A 20876-nucleotide genomic window follows, 5' to 3' on the forward strand; every position below is an offset into this window, starting at 1 on the left:
GTGTAGAGAAGGGGATGGCTGATTGGCCTTGCCGCCCCCACGTGACCCCTACGCTTACTGACTTCATCGCGGGGGGGAGGGGACGGGCACTGTGGCCGATGTAGCTAGGGCGCGCAGGGGTGTCGGCGGCTGTGCGGAGGGGGAGCGGGCAAGCTGAGCGCGGCGCGCCGCGGAAGTCGTGGGCAGCGGCAGGAGCCGTAGCGCAGCCTCGGAAGTGAGTGTCCGCTCGCGCCGCGCCCGCCCGGCTCCGGCCTGCCGGCTCTGTTTATTGTTTTGGTTCCAGAACGCCTGGCCCCGTCCCCGCGGCCAATGAGGGCCGCGCGGCGGGTGAGTGGCAGGCGTGGCGACCAGTAGCAGCGTGCTGAGGGCGCGGGGCCGGCCGGGGTCGGTCCGCCATGTTAGGGCTGTCACCCCGGCAAGGAGCGGGCGGTGGCGGCCGGGCCGCGGTGGCGGGGAGTGGGCCGGGCCGCGGCCCGGGCGGTCTGACGCGGCTCCCTTGCCTCCGCAGGAGCGCGGCATGGAGCCGCAGGTGAACCTCCGCGTGAGCTGCCGCGGTGAGACCCTGAGCTTCCTGGTGTCGGACTCGGCGCACACGACGTGGGCGGACGTGGAGGCCATGGTGAGCGCTGTCCCGGCGAGGGGCCTCCCGGGGCCCGGCCGCTGCCCTGCCGCCTGCGCCGCCGCGTCCCCCCTTGTAGGGTCCTTTCATTCTGCTGCAGTCGCCGTTTCTGCTTTGGCGTTGACAGAAACTTCTGTTCTTGTTTTATACGTGCTGTGGAGCGAAAAGCCTCTTTTGGAGAGAACTCTTTATGGGTTGCTTGTTTTTACTGTGAGCGGGTGGTCCTAGCAGTGTGCTTTGCTCTTTTCCACCCTCAGAGATATTTGGTTTTGGCACTGTTTCGCTATAAAGTACTTGTCTGTTGCTATTATCTCCAGTTCTTATTCCCATTCAAGTAGATCTGGTGAAATAATCCTTTTCTGTTCCTTATAGAGCACTTTCATGGAGACCTACCTTTGCTCCCTGGGGCACTGAGTTGCTAATATACACTTTTTTTTCTTGCTTCCTCGTGCCTCATGTGTACTAGTTCAGTTATAATTGTTTTTGTTAGTAGGTCATGCACACTTAGTTCCTTATGAAGCTCTGCATATTATATACTATGTAACTACTCCAAAGAGTTTCTGTTTGGATGCTTATTACCAGTGCTGTTTAGTGAAAACTTCTCCAGGGGGTGAGATTGATGTTGTGCAGTAGGGATTCTCTTGGTTATGATGAAGCTGCAGTGATTTCCCCCTGCCCCCCTCCCCCATATTCTGTAGTAACTGTTCTGGTTTTTACTTTGTTCTCAAAGTTGCATCTTAAGAGGTTTTATCAGTCTTTCTTTCTTTCTTTTTTCTTTTAGCTAATGTATTCAATGTATATCATCAGAGATTCCTGCATTGTGTATTACTCGCTTTCAGAGTCTGAACTGTATCATATTTGCTCCTTGCTGTATTTCAGTCCTCTAGAAGAGAATCTAGTTCTGTTTTAAAATACTTGGTGACGAGTAGATGCTGCAGGGATGTCTGAACTAGTTGGAATCCTAGCTGTATCAAAGCTGAAAGCAGATTGCTGTGTGAACATGGCGTTGCCCTTAATCTTATGTAGTATGAGAGTCAGGGTGCATTTGTTCCAAGTACGGTGTTCAGTTACAATAATGTCACTTCTCTATCCAACAAAGTACAGTTGCATCTCTCTGCACTGTTGTGTAAATGTATTTTCTCTAGGTAGCATGAGATAAACTGCCTTTCTTATTTCTTACTGTGTTGTTAAATGTGTATGGAATTACCAGATGTCTGGTTCTACATTGTCTGTTACCACAAACTGTTCTCAAAAAAACTCAAATGTAGAGAAATACTTAAAACTGCAGTTTCTTCTTGGTTCTCTTAGTGCACTCTCCCGAATACTAATTTGTTTCTGCCTGTAGCACATACATTCTATAATGATCATAGCTATTCCACTGTGCTCATGTGCTGCTATGTAAGTCCCAACCATCTGTTAATCTAAGGCTGCTGGTGTCCTTCTGTTAGATCCAGGCTAGCAGAATGTATCTCATATATAGCAATCTTTTTCTGAAAGAGTTTTCTTTTGAGGAAAAATATAATTCATATAGGTAAATGATAGGAAAGCGCACACAAGCCTCAAAGACTGTTATTCAACACAGGGAAACAACTGCCTTTGCTTATGGTTCATTTGATACTGTTGAGCCTGTCCTATTAATGCAAAATACAGAAAGAGCTTGTTCTCCTCATTCTGAAATGTGTAATGCATTATATGTTCATATGTATAGTGCACCAGCCAGCGAGTAATAGAATGGTCTACTTTGCTCTTTTTGGTACTTGAATTAATCTTAGTTTCTCAAAATGCAAATAGGTTTGTGGAATAAGATCACTCACATGCATATGCTGTCTTCCAGGTGGTCTTTTACGTCAAAGTGAGCGTTCAAGGATTATTGGCTTTAGCCTCTGTGTATTGGAGTGTTTATCATGACTGAGTTCATTAACCCTGAGCAAGTCCTCTTAAAATGGAAAGGTTATTAAATGTTCTTGATTTGGGGGGTAAATATTAACTAGAGAAGGAAAAAAACAGGAAAGAAACTTATTTTTTACTTTCATTATAGAAAGTTAGTAAAGGTTGGAGGCAAGGCATAGGGGACAGTGTTGTTAGACTTCAGAAGAATGCCTCTAGTAAAACATCGTTTATTTCAACTGAAACTCAAGTGGTGGGAGGGTTAAACCATTTTCCCTGCTAATCATGATTAACCGAAAACTGCTATAGTCCTGTCTCATTATGTATTCTTTTTACTTGCAGGTGAAGGTTTCATTTGACTTGAACAACATTCAGATCAAATACGTTGATGAGGATAATGATGAGGTATATGTATGTGTATATATGTATTGTTTTCCTGCACATATCAAAATATGGCTGGTGGTGTGAACCTTTCTGCTTCTTGATAGTTTGTATTGGGTCCTTCAGGAGCTTTGGTTTTGCAGATCAGAGGTGACTTTTTTTGTCCCTTTGACAAGAGAATAGCTACTAGTCCTGTTTTCACTCTTAGTATAGCATTCTTATTTTAAAACATTCTTTAGAAGTTGCTGCCTTTCTTTCCCACCACTACAGCCCAGTAGAAACAATCAGTGGGTCTATGTGCCCTGAGGAAGGGATGCTCCTGTTGAGTTGTTTGTTTTGGTTGGAATCAGGTGGTTGTAACTGCTTGTTTTCACAACCATGGCAAAGCCCTATCTCTTCAATCTATATGCCTTCCCCTGGAAAACGTAGGTTCCCTGTCACTTGCATATGTTTACTTCAGTGATCTGGTGTGCTCAAATCCTCTGCTTGTTTTATTCCAATGCTGTAATCTCCAAGCAGATTACTGACTCAGAAAGGAAATTGGTTTCTTCTTGTTGTCCTCATTGAGTAACTTCCTGCTTGGCATAACCTTGCCAGTTGATAGTCTTTCTGTTTGTTTAGAGATTTAGATTAGAATGTAGCTCTAAAACTGAACATCATGTCTGCAGAATCTGTGTTCTGCCATTTGATTCATAGCTCTAAGTTGTGGAGATGGCAACTTTTTTTTCCCCTAAGGGGAAATGTCAGGATGTTTCCAGAAACATTTCAGTGAAAGAGTCTCCCCTTTATTTTCTAATCTGTATCTATACAAATACATACTTGCATCTGTTAAAGGTCTCTTTTAAATGGTAATAGAGTAAACACTGTTTGAAATCATGGAACACTGTAGTGATTAACTAGGCTCTTGTGCTAGTAATTTCTGTGTGCATGATTGATAAATGGGCAGCAGTAGACAATGGGGTTGGCTTGCATCTAAATCAAGAAAACAGCAAGTGTTGAATGCTGGGCATTAGTAGCACCTGGGTCCAACTGGTATTTACCTGTATAGGGAGCCCAGTGATATTCGCAGAATCTTCTGTAGCTTATGTACAGTAGATGAAAGCGTGTTTTTCTGGATTGCAAAAGTGCTGGGGACCTCACTCATTGTGCAAATCTGATAAAGAATGTGTTCTGCTCCAAAGTGTCACAATATAGATTAATAGTTAAACGTGGCAGTGTTAAGTAATAAATATATGAAGGAAGATAGTGGCATTTTAGAAACTCTGAATAAAAGTAGATTTATCTTGAAAGCACATTAAACTTCAAAAGGAATCACAGAAATTATATCAGTGGCTCTTACTGCTTTTTCTCTTTGCAGGTCTCTGTGAATAGCAAAGGTGAGCTACCACTTTCCTAAAGTGAAACCAGATTCGTAAACAGACCCCAGCTGTTTAGGTTTTTGAAGAAGCAGATGAGAATGCTTGCTGGTTGATTATGGGTTTTATGTATGACTGGAGGTCATATCCTTCCCAAAGGAGAGAGTTTTTGATCCATAGGAAGTGAATTCTTGAAAATGAGGAGTAGCTGAATGGAATGTTAAGTCTGTAGGCTGTAAATGCATTTTTGCCTATTGCTGTGTGTATAACCTCTGTAAGTTGTTTAAAAATAAAGCTAGCGATGAAGGAAGGCATGAAAGACATCCCTCAAAATAAGGGTTCCCAAATATCATATGCTAAAATTACATATATTATTTAAGGTAGGGAAAAATTCACGTTTCTTCTTTGTTTTTCTTTAGAGGAATATGAAGAAGCTCTGAAGGTAATTGGCCTCTTTGACCTTTTAAATATATTAAACTTTCTCCTATGAAAATTGGTGCAGCTGAGAAAATCCAGCATTACCTGTAGAAATCACATTGCTCCATGTTCTAGCTTTGGACATTAACTTGAATGCTTCACTATGTTTTTTCCCATCCAGACTAATTTTGATTTGTATGAATCAGTTCAATAGGTGGCTGTGATTCAGGGTCATGAACACACAATTCATTGGCCAAATGACTGGCTTTCTCAAATGCTTAAACAGTAAATCTCTATGTTTGAAGATGTTGGGCTCTTACAGGATCCCTTTAAAAGTCTTCCCATACAAAGACTCCAGCTTTGTACTTTCAGGCAATAAAAATGCCATTGGTAGAATGCTTAGTTACTTAAGTAGTTAATTTTTAGGCCAAATAAAAAATGCATTTCTCTTATTAATTAGTACAGTACTAATGTTTTCAGAACTCTTGTTCATGCTCTGAATTTCTAATCAGAAAGTCACTTGAAAATGCTCATAAATAAAAATTTACTGTAAGTTCCTGGAAAAAAGTTTTCTATTTACTGGCTTACATAAATAGCTTCATTGTAGACTCAAGTCCTGCAGAATATCTGCCTAATTAACTTTTCACTTACAAACTTTCTAGTAAGCAAATGTATAATTAAAAAAGGTAGCGTAAAATATCAGCTGACTGTAATTTGACATTACTCAATTTTCTTGGTCTCTCCCCCCCCCATTTCTTCAGTGCAGTATAGTGTTGCACTATAATAGAGTTTTGTATGTTACTTGTAATTGGAGAAAATAGTGCATATCATGCACTGTTCATTTAGATTGCAGTTAAACAAGGAAATCAACTCCAGATGAATGTGTACGAAGGAAACTCTTCTCCAGAAGGAACTTTATATTCTTGTCCTTTGCAACTGTGTGAAAACGCTGTGTCAGAAAAGTTGGCTGTCAGGAGAAAACCTCTCTCGCACTGTTCCATGATGTCACCGGGGTTAGAGGAAGACATAAAAAATGAAAAAGAGGTGACAAATCAGGTAGGATGCAGAGCTGGACTATGTATTCATTTAAAAATAATTCCTAAATGTAACTCACTTCACAGGCTGGTTAGCATCTTTACCCATACATGAAAACTTTGTTCGGAACTTGGTCATGATTTGCAGCTGTCTGTACTGATTTGAAGGTAGCAAAATTGAATGTCTTCAAGAGGACGATTTGATGCAGCATTTAGAAATACAGGTTCTTTAATGCTGACTGTTCTTCAGTATTTTGAAAAACAAAACAATCTGACTCCTGAAGCCCTGATTACCAACTGGTAACTTCTGGTTGACTTTATTTCTTTGCTTTTGATGTGTAATTCCACTCAAATGCTAGTAAGGCAGAAATCTTTCAGGACAATCCTAGCGGCTTGCTTGTGTGGCTTTTCCACTGTTCTCCTGAAATTTTGAAATGCTGCTTGGGGAAAGCTACTTGAGGGGAGAGCTATTTGAAAGTGGTCACTTGCTGTATTGATTTGTTTGTGGCTTTGCATACTTACCATTTGTGACTTTTTTCCCCTTCCTCACAGCAAAAGTTGAATTGCAATAGAAAAGGAAGAAAAAATGAAAATCCTCCAGAATGGTTTACTAGCTATTTGGAAACAGTAAGTGTGTTTTCTTGTGGATTTTAGTGTCCTTAATTCTTAAAGGATTACATAAGAGACTATAGGTGGAAAAGATATTTGTGATGCTTAACTTTATACAGCTGATCACATTTGCTCTCAGCACTTAGGAGCAAGTTCTTAAAGTGCATTTAGGCATCTAATCCCATGGCTTTTGTGGAGATAAATAGAAATCAGACATAGACTCTTTAGATGCTGTTACACTCTATGTCTGATGTCTGAGCATCTATACCTCGCTACCTTAAGCATAAAAATTGATACATGATATTTCTTGTCACACCTGGATTGTGCTTGGTTTATACATTTGTATAAATTACAAATTATAGCACAATTCCTGTGCTAGAATCAATGTCTTATTCCAGACAGCCATAGGAACTTCATAGGTAGTCATCGTGAGATAAAGCATGAAATAAGGTGTTGCTTTTGGAGAATCTTGTTTGACCAGTTTCAGTGGGGTAATACTAATACTTAGGGGTTCCTGAGATTTGAAGCAGAGCATTTAATGACCTTGCTTTTCTTGATTGTCCACTTTAAGAAAATACGTTCCAAGAGGCCAATGAGTATGACACATAGATTGATAAAACATGGGTGTTAAATTGTTTTGAGCAGCTAATAAATATCACAGACTGAGAAGCAGCTAGCTAAGAGTGATAAGAATTAATCAGCTAGTGACTTCTTGAAACTTAAAGGTATGATGATGCAGTAGTATATGCATTTATCTTTAAGGTTTTTTTCCTAGAATTTTCCCTTCCTTTGCAAGCTCTGTGTACAAACTAAAGAGCTTTCATACACTGGGGAAGTAAATAGTTGTATTTAAAATATTCTTAGTGGATAAAGTCAGGACTTAGAGATGAACAGAGACTCTAGAAAGGAGTGTTGAAGATCTGTTAGTTATCTAGGAGATTCATGTGCTTCCTTTTGCGCAAGGCTATGGAATTATTGTAATACTATAAGCATGAGTATATGAACTTCAAATTTGGTGTGATAAAACCTGAGGGCTAGTATTTTCTAAAATCCATATCTTTGAGGAATGTGATACTTGTTCAATTTGATCTGGAATGTGCTGCTGGGGGGGGGTGGGGGGTGGGGGTGGACTCTGAACTGCTTTATGAATTATGAGGCAGGAGATTTAGGGCAATGCAGTCCAATTTCTGAAGCTGCATAGGTGAGTCCCGTTCATGACTACCTTATTTTTTCTCAGTTCAGGGAACAGGTAGTTAAGGAGACTGTTGAGAAACTTGAGCAGAAGCTATATGAGAAGCTTGTTCATCAAAATCGGCCTCCAGATTTTTCTGAGAGCTCTGTTGCAGCAGCACTTCCAACTTCGGAGGCCAAGTCAGAGAATGGCAGCCAGTGCGACTGGCTGATCTCATGCTGCAACTGTCAGGCTCGAATCGTTGGAGTCCGCTATCAGTGCAGGTAAAAATCTGATAAGAGGCGGGTATATGGGAAATCTAACACTTCGGGCATGTGGATGAGAATTTGAGAATCTCTCTTGGGGACCTAGATTTCCATGTGGCTAATCTGTATAGCATGATATGCATTTCAGAACCCCTGGTATGTGTCTCATGAAACAGCTTATGTTCTCAACTGTTGTGATCAGTCCTTATTTATATAAGCAAGACTGATACTGCTTTTATAAAATATGAATATTAAAATAACGTAGAAGAACTCTAACATTTTTGTTGTCTCCTCAAAAAATGTTCTTTCTTCTTTTGCATTTAACACTAATGCTGTAATTGCGAAGGAAGATGTTTCAGCCAGTTCAGTTAACTTTAGGGGGAAAAAAGTGGATGGGGGGACAACTTCTTGTAACAACCAGTTTTTAAAAATCTGTTATTTATTTGGTTCTGCCAGTCAGTAAGATTGAGAGGTCATGCTGTTTTTTGTCAATTAGTTGTCAGTTAGTTATCAATTACTTATCAAAACATAGTTCCTATTAAGTGAGGTTTTATTTGAATGAGGCAGTTGCTATAAAGATAACTACTTCAAGACTAGGCAACAGCAGTGAATGGGATGCCAACAGGGGTTTTCCTTTGGATGTTTTTGTTATTAGCAGCCAGAGACAATCTGTTCTTACCAGTCTTGTTCCTGCAGCACTACCTGCTTTACATCCCTGAAAGACAGATGAAAGCTTCAGTTGATTTATCCTTTGTTTTTTCCATATAATGCTGTTTCTGGCATTGGATTTCAGTATAATGTTTTATATCCTTTATAGCAACAATCCATTGTCAGTCACTTGTGTTAAAGAAAGCATCATGTTTTTCAGTATGTACTGAAGAAGGAGATGGGTACTGTCTTGCAGCTTTGACAAGAAGAGAGGTTCCAAATATTGATGTCCATCTGAGAGAGCCAGCTTCTGTTTCACTCAGGCACTACTTACAATGATAGTTTGATACTAAGTTTGTTTCTTGGGTTAATTATCCTTCCATATCTCTAGTGCACTAATTCTTTGTCTGTCTCAGTAATCTTCTGCTTTCTCTGCTTTGCAGCCTTTGTCCAGCCTACAATATCTGTGAACAGTGTGAAGCAGGAACATATGCACATGATCCCAATCATGTCTTGTTAAAGCTGCGAAGACCTATACTATGTATTGCTGAGAACTACAGCCTTGCACAGTTTTCGTCTCGCCTCCCTGCTACTCTGGAGCAAGTTAGGTAAATGGTGGTGTGTGTAAGTCCTTGACAAGATTATCCTGATAGCAGAGTGGAAACACCTGCATTTGGGGTGCTGTTCTGATTTTTTTATGAATCTAGATTTAGAGAGAACTGTAAGAAATGGAAATGGTGCTCTGAAAATGTAGTGTAAGTGGCTGAAAATAGTGAGGAACTTTATAAATAGCCTAAGTCCAAGACTTACGGAGCTTTTATTTAAGAAAATAGAAAAGATAATTATCCTGTGCCGTAGAGATTTTTGTGTAATAGGAGGGGTTGCAAATTTGAGACCTTACTGTTCTTTGAGCCATTTATACTAATCTGCCTTTGTTTGCTCTTTCACTGAGGCCATGCTAAGTTTCTTCACCAGCCACTATGAAAATATTCTTTAAAATCATTAATATCCTCTCTAGAAGCATGAGACATTCCCTAAAATAGTCTCTTTGAGACTAAGACTGCGTTGGCTGAAGTTAAATTATAATCAACTTAGTATATTGTAACCAGGTGTCTTACTCTCTACAGGCTCCAGAAACAGATGGACAAAAGATTTCTGAAGGCAGAAAAGCAAAGATTACGAGCAGAGAAGAAACAACGAAAGGCAGAGGTCCGAGAGCTTAAAAAGCAGCTCAAATTGCACAGGAAAATTCATCTGTGGAACTCTGTCCATGTCTTGGAAAATAGTGGTTCACCTACTCTGAAGTCTGAGAGTCTCCAACCCTTCATGTAAGGGATGTTGTTATCTAAGCATTTTTTTAGTTACACTCAGAAATGATGGGACCAAGTTAAAGTAACAGAGGGAAGATTATGAAATCAGTCACTCATTTAAAGTATCATTTGCAATTGGACTCCATGAGAATTTTGTCTTAAGTGGAATTTGCAGGGTGGAGGGTTTTTCTTGGGAGGAGCGTGGGACAAAGAAAGAAAGCAACTGATATTTATTACTGGAAACTTAAAGAGATTTATGCAGATATAGGAGGAAGGGGTGCATCTGGGCTTATATATACACATGTGCTCACACACAGTATAAATCAAGGTTGTTGCTAACTTTAAAGAGTCTGTCTTCCTAATTGTCTCCTCTCGAAGTCAGATATATTCTGTGTGCTCCTGTTCGTTGTCTTTTTTTTCTCTTAACAGCCTTTCGTGCAAGGCAGACTGCTTTACATTTTCCCATCTGTTTGGTTTTATGAATGTACAGGTATAAAACTTACACAGTTTCTTTAATTAATCCCTTCCAATTATGGCATTTCTGAGAGTCACAGTACCATTAGAGTTGCTTGCACCTGTGGAGAACTTAAAATAGCCATTTTTGCTTCCTGTCAACTGAACAGAACTACTACAGGAACAAAATCACTGCTAACTTGGGTCTGAATTCTTTCTTTTAGATATTTGAAAGTTGGTATTAATATCATTTGCTTCACCAATCCTTTTTCACTGCACCCAGACTGACAGTGAAGCTTTCTATTACACCTGTTTTTGAGCCCACTTCAGGGAAAAACTGTGGCATCCTACTAAAAAACAGTGTGTCTTGTAAGGTACAAGACACCAGTGCTAGACTACAGCAGTCCTTGATTCAACATCAGAAAGATAAAGTAACTTCATTCTCTAACAGAATAGCAATTTGAATTTCAGCTGTTAAAACAGCGTGAAGTGAAGGCTGCTAAATTTGCTCATATATTTCCTGAGCTGCATTGAGTTTTGAACCTACCTATCAAAAATAGGGAAAATACATAGTAGGAAATGACAATTTAACATCTAGTTTTGACTGTGGTTCTTCATGCACCTGCCAGTTCTTGTGGTTTAAATGAAATTTTTCCCCTGTTACAGATTAGTCAATCCCATTAGTTTCTCTGTGAAGACAAACACTGGAGTTCAGATTGGAGGGGGAAAAAAAAGTTCAAATGCACTGTTGAACATAGGCCAAAATGCTGTAAGACTAAAGCAAATCAACTGAGGAGCGAACTCTTCTGTCTTGAACTTCAGTGCTGTAATTATAATACATAGTCTTCCAAATGACCGAATCTTGTTTTGATATGTTCAAGCAAAGGAAAACACAGTACTATGTGATGTTTAGAGTTACAGTGGAAGGAGTAGCAAAAATGTTAGAGTTTTGAAGCTGTACCACAGATTGAAGATAAAACTGAACTTCCTCCATTTTAGTCAGTGAAATACCTGCAGAAGCCAATAAACTGTTGCTTTTTTTTCCTCCCCCACCCCAGGAGTTCTAGCCAACCCTTCCAAGCAGTTGTCCCAACATTGAGCGCGGTATTTGTGGATGAGAATTTGCCAGATGGGACTCACTTGCAACCGGGAACAAAGTTTATCAAACACTGGCGAATGAAAAATACTGGCAATGTGGAATGGAGCTCAGATACAAAGGTATCTTTCCTTTGCTACTGCTTTTAAACATTAAATAGTTCTGGAAGCTAATGCTTGTATGTTTTGAGAATTTGAGTTCATGATTTCACTTGGCCTGTTAATTCTAGGGTAATATGTTGTCTTATGTACTGCTTACAGCAATCAAGATTAACATAGCTGAGAATCTAGTGCTCTTCTAGTCTGTTCTGCTAGTGCTGTTCTAATGTTACAGTTTAACCTTGTTACGATAGGTAGCTTGCATTCCTGACTTCTAAAAAGCCTCTCTCCTTTGAGTGTAGATCAAGTTCGTATTGAAAGATGGATATCTTCTTGCTCTGCAGTGACTATGACTACTGTGGGAAGCTGCAAGCTTCTCTGCAAATTGTGGGGATTAAGGACCATTTCAAGTTTTTCTGCTGAGAGGCCTCATAGATACTGAGCACAGAGAAGAGAGGCTGCTGGTAAACTTCATTTTTGCTTTTTCTGTTTATTTCAGCTGAAACTTATGTGGGGAAACTTGACCTTGGCATCTTCTGAAAAAAAGGATGTGTTGGTACCATCCCTTCCATCAGGGCAAGTAGGAACTGTTTCAGTTGAGTTTGTGGCTCCTAATATAGAAGGAACCTACACATCTCACTGGAGACTGTCACACAGAGGGGAACAGTTTGGGCCCAGGATCTGGTGCAGTATTGTTGTGGATCCCTCCCCAGCTACTGACTGTCTAGAGAGCAATTGGAAGGATTCTGACTCCCATCAAAAGGATAAAGCTTCCAGTAACAAGCAGGCAAGTATCTCAACCTGTTCTTTGGGAGACTGTGAATTGCCTAGAAGAAGGAGCAGTTCATACTGTTCAGTGCAGTGTCTGTCCCTATTTGTACTGATCTTTTGGGATTCTTCTAGTTGTTTGTTTCTAATTTTTTTTTATTCTCTATAGAAAAGAGAAACACTGCCTTTACTGCAGTACTAAGTTCTGAAGTAGTAGTTCTTTCTTTGACAGGCATGGGATTGGTTATCAGAGTCCATTACAGCTATTTACCTGGTTCTTTGATCAAACTGCAGTGTTGCAGGTTTCCTCTTCACTATGTTGAATCTTGTCCTTATGGCCCTAAAATGAGTTGAATTAAATCCCTTTTTCAAGTTACTTATGTTGTTATATGTGATGCTCAGACTTTACATTTTACATAACTATTTTATCTGCCTAAAGGTGCTCTGGGATACTCTTTGCTTTTGCAGGATGCTTCCCAGAGGACAGAAGCAAGTGCTCAACTGATGGGTGAAGTCATGGAGCAGGCTGAAATACCTCTACCAAATATTCCTTTGAAGATCAGAAATCTGCCAAGTGAAAGAGAATTTTACATCCCATCAGTTGATCTCCTCACTGCGCAGGTAAAGTAATAGAATTCAGGTAGAGATGAAACAAATGGTAGTTGCTTCTTGGTTTTGAGATTTAGGTACATAGCCATTTGTAAGAATAGATAGTTTGAGCTTTAGAATTGCCACTTTCTGTTTTCAGGATTAGTATATTGCATTTTGTATAGCAGAACTATTTCCCTGAATCAGTACTGGCAACTGACTGGCACTGTACTGAGAATCTTCTGTCCTGCACATACCTTCCATGATGAATTGCTGAGTTGGGCCTTTCTATAACCCTTTACAAGGGAATACTCTAGCTTTCACTCTTCCTGTCTTCTATCATGCAGATGGCCCTATGGCAAAACTGCCCTCTGTCTGAGATCATGCCAAGTACCTAACAAAATAGAGTAGATTTACTTGTAAGATAATGGGATCTGATGCTGGGAAGTACCAGATGGGATTCCAGCTCAGAATCTACTAATTAAAAACTGTGTGGGATTTCTTTCTGTAGGATTTACTATCCTTTGAGCTACTGGATATTAATATTGTACAGGAATTGGAGCGAGTGCCACACAATACTCCAGTTGGTAAGCACCTTCTGATGTTCTGGGGTGCTGTCTTTACTGTTCTGTGTTACTACTTACTCCATTAAAAGCTGAACTTGTGCAAAAGGCTTATTTGTGCTTCAGGCTAGAGTGAGTGTCTTCCCAGTTCCTTAGTCTCTTTTCCATTTTAAATTTTGCTGCAGTCCTTGAAGAGATATTTGGTGGGTCTTCATATTTGCAGTCTAGATTTCTTTCCACCTTCACATCCGCAATATCATAAGAACCCAGATACTGAGTAAGGCAGCTGTCTTGGCTCTGCCAACATAATGTAAAGCAAGCTGTCTATTTCACCAAAAGTATCTTGTAAGGTGACTGAATTTCTTCAGTCTTGGAACAAATATTCCTTAAAAAAAGGATAATTTCTTAAAAGGTTGCCTCCTGGAAGAGAGAAGGAAGGTTCCTACTCCTTTAGTACCAATTATCTTTGCTATCTTTCTTTTTCAGACATGACTCCATGCATGTCCCCATTGCCACGTGATAGCCCCTTGCTGGAGAAACCTGGCTTAGGTCAGATAGAGGAGGAGAATGAGGGGAGTGGATTTAAACCATTGCCTGGTAAGCAGTAATCAATGGGGGGCAAGGGGAGAGGAAGATGTCATAACTTTTGTGCAGTCACTAGGCTTGGTATGTTTTAGTTACCTAAAGAATTCTAATTCCTTGGGGTGGGGAGGGTATTTCTTTTTTTGTGTGTGGAAAAACAAAGATGTTTGGCTCATTATACAGTCTCTTACCTCTTTAAGTATAGAGGTTGGAGTCTAATATAACTAAAATTCAGAAAAAAAAAAATTCTTTGGATTTGTCTGAGATAATTGAAAACTTGCTCTTTGTACACTGGGTTATACTCAAACACTTCAGCTCTGGCTTCCATACTGCTCAAAATTCTTTTCACATTTAACTTGAAATGAACTCTCAACTCTTTCAATTTTGAGAAGAAAGTAACACTGAGAATTGGAGTTAGCCTTTTTACAGGAAGGGCAGGCTGAGAAAATTTCTTGTATTTATGTTGCCTTGTAGTGACATTAATCTGTCATATTTCGTCTTTCAAAGGAGTGACTGAGGCCTGCTTTACTGCTGATGCTTGCATGGTGAAAATGAGAGCTGAGCATCCATTGAACCAGGAGGAAGGGGAAGAAGATATGAGTGGGACTCAATTTGTCTGTGAAACTGTCATTCGCTCTCTAACCCTGGATGCTGCACCTGACCATAAGCCCCCACAAAGAAAATCTGTGCAGAGTGGGTACTACTAGCTAGCTTCTGTGGCTTCACTTCTTTGCAGCCAAACACTTGCTGCAAATTGCCTTGCACTGCAGGTGGTGATATTATTTTAATTGTTTTTCCCAACTGTGTTGTGTTTTTTAGACTCTCCACAAACATTAGAAGATGCCTTCAGTTGTAATGTGATAAGTGAAGAATCTCCTAGGATAAAAACTAATTACACTTCCAAAAAAGAAGCGAAGGTCCACCACTTGGAGGCAATGAGAGAAAATGAGTATGGTAAGTAAATTAGGTAAAGATGTAGTCTCTCTTTTTGAATATAAGATAAAGCTGTAACAGGGACTACAATAAACTCAGATGTAAAAAGATCTCTGACACCGTTCTAGAAAATTGATCCTCATTACTGCATCAGAAAGCTGGTATCAGTACTCTCAACATACAGCAATTTCAGCAGCTTTCTGTTACGTAGTGAAATTGAGACATAAGGGTTTTAGCGAGGTGTTCAGATGATAGGTGCTCATACACATAAGCATGACTGGGGTCTCCATATTTTGTGCACATAGCTTCAGAGTACTCCTTGCCATAAACTGTTTTTAATGCATGGTATTCAAGAGCTGAAAACTGCTGTCTTTTCAACTTCTCAGTGTAGGTGTTATTCCTGGTGAATGCTGCATAAATTTAATAGGAAGATCTATTCCTTTTTCATGCTCCCCACCCCTGCCCCACTCATCAAAAATGATACCATTAACATCAGCAGTTAGGGTTTACAGTTGTTCCTGAATATTTTTTTAATTCATTTTAATTTTTTAATTAATTATTTGCTGTTATACAAACAAAATAGACTTTTTTAATACTTAATCTTTTTCTTTTCTTTTTAAGAGGAACTCCCACTGTCTGATGGGAAAGCAAACACCTGTAGTGAGACTGGCGATGATGATGATGCTGCAGATGTTCAAAGTCAAGGCTCTTCTGCTTCATCTGAGGATTATATCATTATTCTCCCCGAGTGTTTTGACACCAGCCGTCCTTTAGGGGAGTCCATGTATAGTTCTGCTCTTTCTCAGCCCAGTTTGGAAAAAACAGAAGAACTTGAAACACAAGCAGGGAATCCAGAAGGTGGAAGCCAGCCGCATATCCATGGCATCAATGATATTTTGACAGCTTCACAAATGTTGGCTGTCGTACCTTTGACCCCAGAGATCACAGACACCATACCGCAGACACACATGTATGCATTTTATTCTCTGATCAGAATAAAATGGTTATGTTAGAGTTGCTGCAGGCTTTACAGGATGTTGTGCTTAATTTCAGTGTCCAGATTGTTTTTGTTGCAACAAAAACAATGTCACATATATTAGGGTGAATGTGCTAAATCCTGGAACTTCTTACAAGCTTGTACTTGCTGATTAGCTGAACCTAAGAGAGGGAAGGAAGGGAGGGAGTGTGTGAACCTTTTTCCTACAGATCTTGACTTACCTAAGTACTTTCAGCACTTTTGTTCTAAGCATAGATAATTGTTTTGCTTTTTCTCAGGAATCTTGCTTCTCTTCAGAATTGTGTCTTCCAAGAGCCAAACATACCAGCTTCAGAGGATGTCTCTTCCACTCCTCTTGATCAAATAAGAGAAGGTATTGACAGTGCTTAACAGCTGTGTCTGTACCCTTTTCTCCTGCTCATTGCATCTAGTGTTGGATTTGGTATCCTGTTCTTGAGGAAAGCAGAAACCTACAAAGTAACAATGCTCAGGTTTTCTCTGGGCATTGAAATTTTACCATATAGAAGACCTGAATAAAGAAATAATCGACTTTGTGAAAGTGGTGTGTTCATTAGAAATGGTAGGAGAGTACCCAGAGACCTTTGTACACGTTTGGGAAATTGAGTTCCAGAGCAAGGTGATGAAAGGGATCTCATGAGCTATGTGTTTAAACTGTTTATTACAGTCATTGGGAGCTCAGATGACAGTTCATCTCGTATTAAAGTAGACACCTATTGACTAATCAGACAGATCACTTCTGGGATTCTTCTCACTGTTGACTGTAGTGAGAATCTTGGACGTCTAGTTTGCATCTAGATAACAAAATTTGAAAGTATTAATTCTAGACTGAATCCTGCTCCTTTCTATTTATATACTTAAATGGCCTCTTCTCAGCTTATCATTAACTGCACATGTTGATATGATTTGATTTTTCTTCTAGAACCCAGAGGTGAAGACAGTCATGGACCAGGATCTTCTGGATTTATAAGTAATAAACCAAAGTGCTCAGAATACTCAAGGTAATGAAACTGTAGCTGTTTTCATACATACTGTTTATTCTATGGCTCTTCTTAAGACAAGAACTGCTAAATTAACACAAGCACCTAGCAAGCACTGGTTTAGAGATCTCACGTAGCCAGTATATTGGGAGAAAGCCCCCCTTTTTCTTTTAAAGGAAACACATTTAACTATATAAGATCATTTTTGTAAGATATCACTTTCTGCTCAGACACAAATAGGAAGTATCCAGAATTGGTGAGCAAAAGCATATGAAGATGAGCTCAAGGTGAAAAGGTGAATACTAAAATTCTGCAGTGTCTCTTCCTCCCTTCCCCCTCCTTGAATCTCAGGATTCCTAAAATATGGATGTGGTAAGCTATGCTACAAAATTAAACATAAAATACTGAGACTGGAGGAATAAAACAGATAAAACATTGAGCAGAATATTTAAGTGGCTAAGAATCCAGATAGAAGTCACTCTGGCCTGGAATGGATGTCACAGTGCACAGCTTCCATATATAGAGGAACCCTTTTCTGGGTGAGAATACTTAATTCTTTACAACCAGTAGTCATGCTATGGAAAGAAAATTGATGTACTTTAGGATAAAAACAAACTTTAATGCAAGTATCGAGAAAGAAGGAATGAGCTTCCCAGATAATCTGAACAATTCCTTTGGATAATAGGTTGTTTTCTTTAAGAACTAAATCTCAATTGGCCCCTCAACAGGGAGAGAGATACCTTGTAACTGAAATATACATTTGACTTTACTGACCATAAATTAATACTTAACTTCTCTGCAGACACCCCCAAGGAAGCAGCATTGCGGGAGGACTAGTTAAAGGAGCTTTGTCAGTTGCTGCCTCTGCCTACAAAGCACTGTTTGCTGGGCCGCCCACTATAGAACAGGTAAACTTCTTTTTCCTGTATGCTATGTGAGATTTATAAGTGCCAGCCTTAAAATTACAGGTGCATATTTTATAAGTGTTTTATATTGTGTATGGTACTACTTGTTGATGTAGTCCATGCATTGGAAAGTTCAAAGGCTGAGTTTCCTCTAGTCTTGAATAGGATTAGATCTAGTAAACTTTATTTGGAACATTATTTTTAATTAGTCTCCAAGAATGGTAATACATTGACTCTCTTTACTGGCCACTGTGCTCCACTGAATTCTCTATGGCTATTTGGGACCTTAAAATTGAGTGTGAGTGGTGCTTTTTATTTATTTATTACCAGACTGACTAAGGACCACTGCAGCTAAAACTAAATAAATATTCATTTTTAAAAGACTTGTTAGTAGGCCAAAGCAGCTTACAAGGCTTAGCTACTATAACTGTATCTGATAGTGTCCCATACCCTTCTCCCACTTAACTGATGAAGCTGATTCAGTGTGCCCCTAGAAGAATAAACGAGTCACAAATGAAAAAAGCTTGTTTGCAGAGATTATCCTATTACACCTTAAGATCTTTGTAGTGTAGCCTAACCCACAGTATGCATTCAGGGGAGAGACTTGCAAACAGTTCTGAATTTGCTTTTGTTTTAAGCAGCCTGCAGTTACAGAAGAGCACACTGCCACTCTTCTATCCAGTCTGTGTGAGATGGGATTCTGTGACAGGCAGTTAAACCTGCAACTGCTGAAGAAACACAACAACAATATGATTCAAGTGGTAACTGAATTGCTTCAGATCAATAACAGTGACTGGTATGGCAGTAGATGCTGAACTTTCCTGGTGGAGGGAGGAATCACCTTCATTGAGCAGACTCATTAAACTGCAACCGTAGCAGGCTGCTCCTCAGCTTCTTTCTGTTCTGGGGTGTGGCTAAAAATTTGGGGTTCTTTAATGAACTTTTGATTTCTCTCTTTTTTTTTTTTTTTTTTTTCTTTAATGGAAATGTCAAACACAGTACTTGTCACAGCATTTTATCAATTGGAGACCAGATTGTCAACTTTACTTTGGACCTCATAAATGAGTAGCCTTTAAGTCTCTAATCTGATACTGAATCCCTTTTATCTGGGAATCCTGTAGAATGACTTAAACTTCTAGTCAAGTGAGAACTTCCCCTTTTGAGCGTGAAGATATTTTTAAGGCAGCTGGAAACTCTTGTTGACTGTTAACAAGCTTCGGAAGAGGAACCAATGCCAAATGCTGCTGTAAAATGTAGTCTTGTGTAATATACAAGAGATGCCCACAGCCAGCAAGTTGCTTCTGATATGATTTAGTAGCTGACTTCTGTCTGATGTGTGATAGTAATATAACATTTAAACCCTTTACACATCTTTTTAGAAGAAAAGGTTGCTCATACATTAGTCAGCTTAAACCATGAAACAACTTCTAAAGTCTGAAAGTGTAACCACTTTTAATTAAATCTGATAGATATCAAGAGTGTCATTGTTTCACGTAGTAGAAAGAATGAAGCATGAGAATGAATTTACCAGCAACTATTGAACTATCTCTAATAATGACAGTAATATATCTCTAACAGAAAATATAGCATACATAAAATATTTTGTTATAAGTGTAGTTGTAGGAAAGGCCTTTCTAAGAACCTTTAGAGACTGTTTGTAAAAAGGTTAAAGATTTGACCACTTTATTTTTTTCTAACTCAGTGTAGTGCAAGCCTTTTATTCTGCTGATACTACATAGAAGAATTGAAGAATGTGTAGAAAGCCAGACCTGAACTGGAGTGCAAATTCTAGTAATGTTTGGGAATGCGAAGAGTGCCTGAGGTAGGGATTGGGTGACTTCTGGTTTATTTTGGGAATAAGTTTGAGAGTATTAAGTGTACAGTTTCCCTTGATGGTTTTAGCTGGCCACATATTTCCATTGCTATGTCTGTAGGATTCAGTTTCTTGCAAGATTTTGCTTTAGATGCCCATATTTAATTTGGAAATCTGAGAATTCCCTTTTTAAATATACCAAGAAGAGGTTTGATTCTGAAGAATCACAAGAAACCAGCAACATCCACTGCTCTGCAGTGGTGTAGCAATAGATTATGGCTTAGAAGCCAGTCCTCTGAAAGTAACAGCAGTGTTGGCTACATTCTTACTTTCAAGCGGATTTTTTTCCTTGCTGCATTAAAAGACCATTGACCTTAAATTTTATATTACTGCAGCTTCAAAAATAAAGTTTTTCTGTTGTCAGGAATATAATACTGAAGCAGTATTAGTATTGTGACTGACCAAGTAATCATTAGTAGTAAACTTCTTAAAGACTTAATACCCTTATCTTAGATACCATAAAAATGATTGAAGAAAAATATGTATCATACCGCTTGTGTTAAACCTATTTTTATAGATGGTGGAAGATAAAATACTCTTAAATGTTTATTTTGAAATACAGTGGGACTATTTTGCAGTGTTTCCCATCTGTCTTTACTCCAGTATAGCTCTTATCTGCTGTGGACCACATAAAGATCTCTGTGTAACTTGAACCTACTGTTTTTCTGCCATGAATTACGCATACTGTTCTGAGTACCTTTTTGGCTTACACTTCCTCTAAAACAAGGAGGAAAGGGCATGGATGAAATACAGTGGCTGGTGAAGTTTCTAAGCCTAGTGGGCTTGTCTGCTTTTGATCAGGATTTCCCAGCAGGACATACACTTAGAAAGAACGTATCTTCATACTTTGAGGAATTTTAATGTTTTCTGTACGTCAACAAAACACTAAAATGGTTTGAGGAAAAACACTTCATTGCAGATTGAAATGTGAGGTGTGAAATGCTTTTCTTTAATTCCTCCCACCCTAATGCTTAGTTTACTCTTTACTAGGTTTTAGATAATGTATGCTCAGGCTTAAGATATATTTCTGTTGGCTTTGTATATTTTGTTAATGAATGCATGGTATAATTTGTAATATATTCTAGAGTGCAGATTTGACCTCTGTATCTTATTTAGGATGAGCACTTTAAAGTCAACTGTGATGGGGGGGGAGGAGGTGGAGTGGGGAAGACAAACTTTGCTTCAGTCCTTATAATAAAACTTCTACCTGGCTGGGTGTCTCGCGGGCTCTTTACAAACGAGGGGGCGCTTGGGTGGGAGCCCAGGGGGCTGGGGCAGCGTGTGGCCCTGGAGGGGTGGTGGAGGCAGTCCCCGGGGAGCTGCCT

The 20876-nt window shown here is 39.4% G+C and overlaps 1 protein-coding gene across 4 annotated transcripts; it reads left to right on the forward strand.

The window, feature by feature from the left end:
* Positions 1-32: 32 nt before the first annotated feature.
* On the forward strand, positions 33-20763 carry NBR1 (NBR1 autophagy cargo receptor). 4 transcript variants are annotated; one of them, XM_026113566.2, is made up of 22 exons: positions 33-214; positions 509-619; positions 2849-2911; positions 4245-4263; positions 4662-4684; positions 5506-5715; positions 6246-6320; positions 7540-7757; positions 8831-8995; positions 9515-9715; positions 11209-11368; positions 11844-12131; positions 12581-12733; positions 13212-13287; positions 13750-13860; positions 14353-14538; positions 14665-14799; positions 15400-15748; positions 16054-16148; positions 16716-16794; positions 17576-17681; positions 18317-20763. In XM_026113566.2, the coding sequence occupies exons 2-22, from the start codon at positions 518-520 to the stop codon at positions 18491-18493; spliced, it is 2991 nt and encodes a 996-aa protein (XP_025969351.2). In that variant the 5' UTR covers positions 33-214; positions 509-517; the 3' UTR covers positions 18494-20763. The 4 variants fall into 4 exon arrangements, with proteins under 4 accessions (XP_025969351.2, XP_064380902.1, XP_025969352.2 ...); XM_064524832.1 differs by lacking the exon at positions 33-214 and adding an exon at positions 295-327; XM_026113567.2 differs by lacking the exon at positions 33-214 and adding an exon at positions 295-327 and having other exon boundaries at positions 18320-20763.
* Positions 20764-20876: the final 113 nt, after the last annotated feature.

This window comes from Dromaius novaehollandiae, chromosome 22, assembly GCF_036370855.1.
Source record: "Dromaius novaehollandiae isolate bDroNov1 chromosome 22, bDroNov1.hap1, whole genome shotgun sequence".
In the NCBI taxonomy this organism is placed as follows: Eukaryota; Metazoa; Chordata; class Aves; order Casuariiformes; family Dromaiidae; genus Dromaius; species Dromaius novaehollandiae.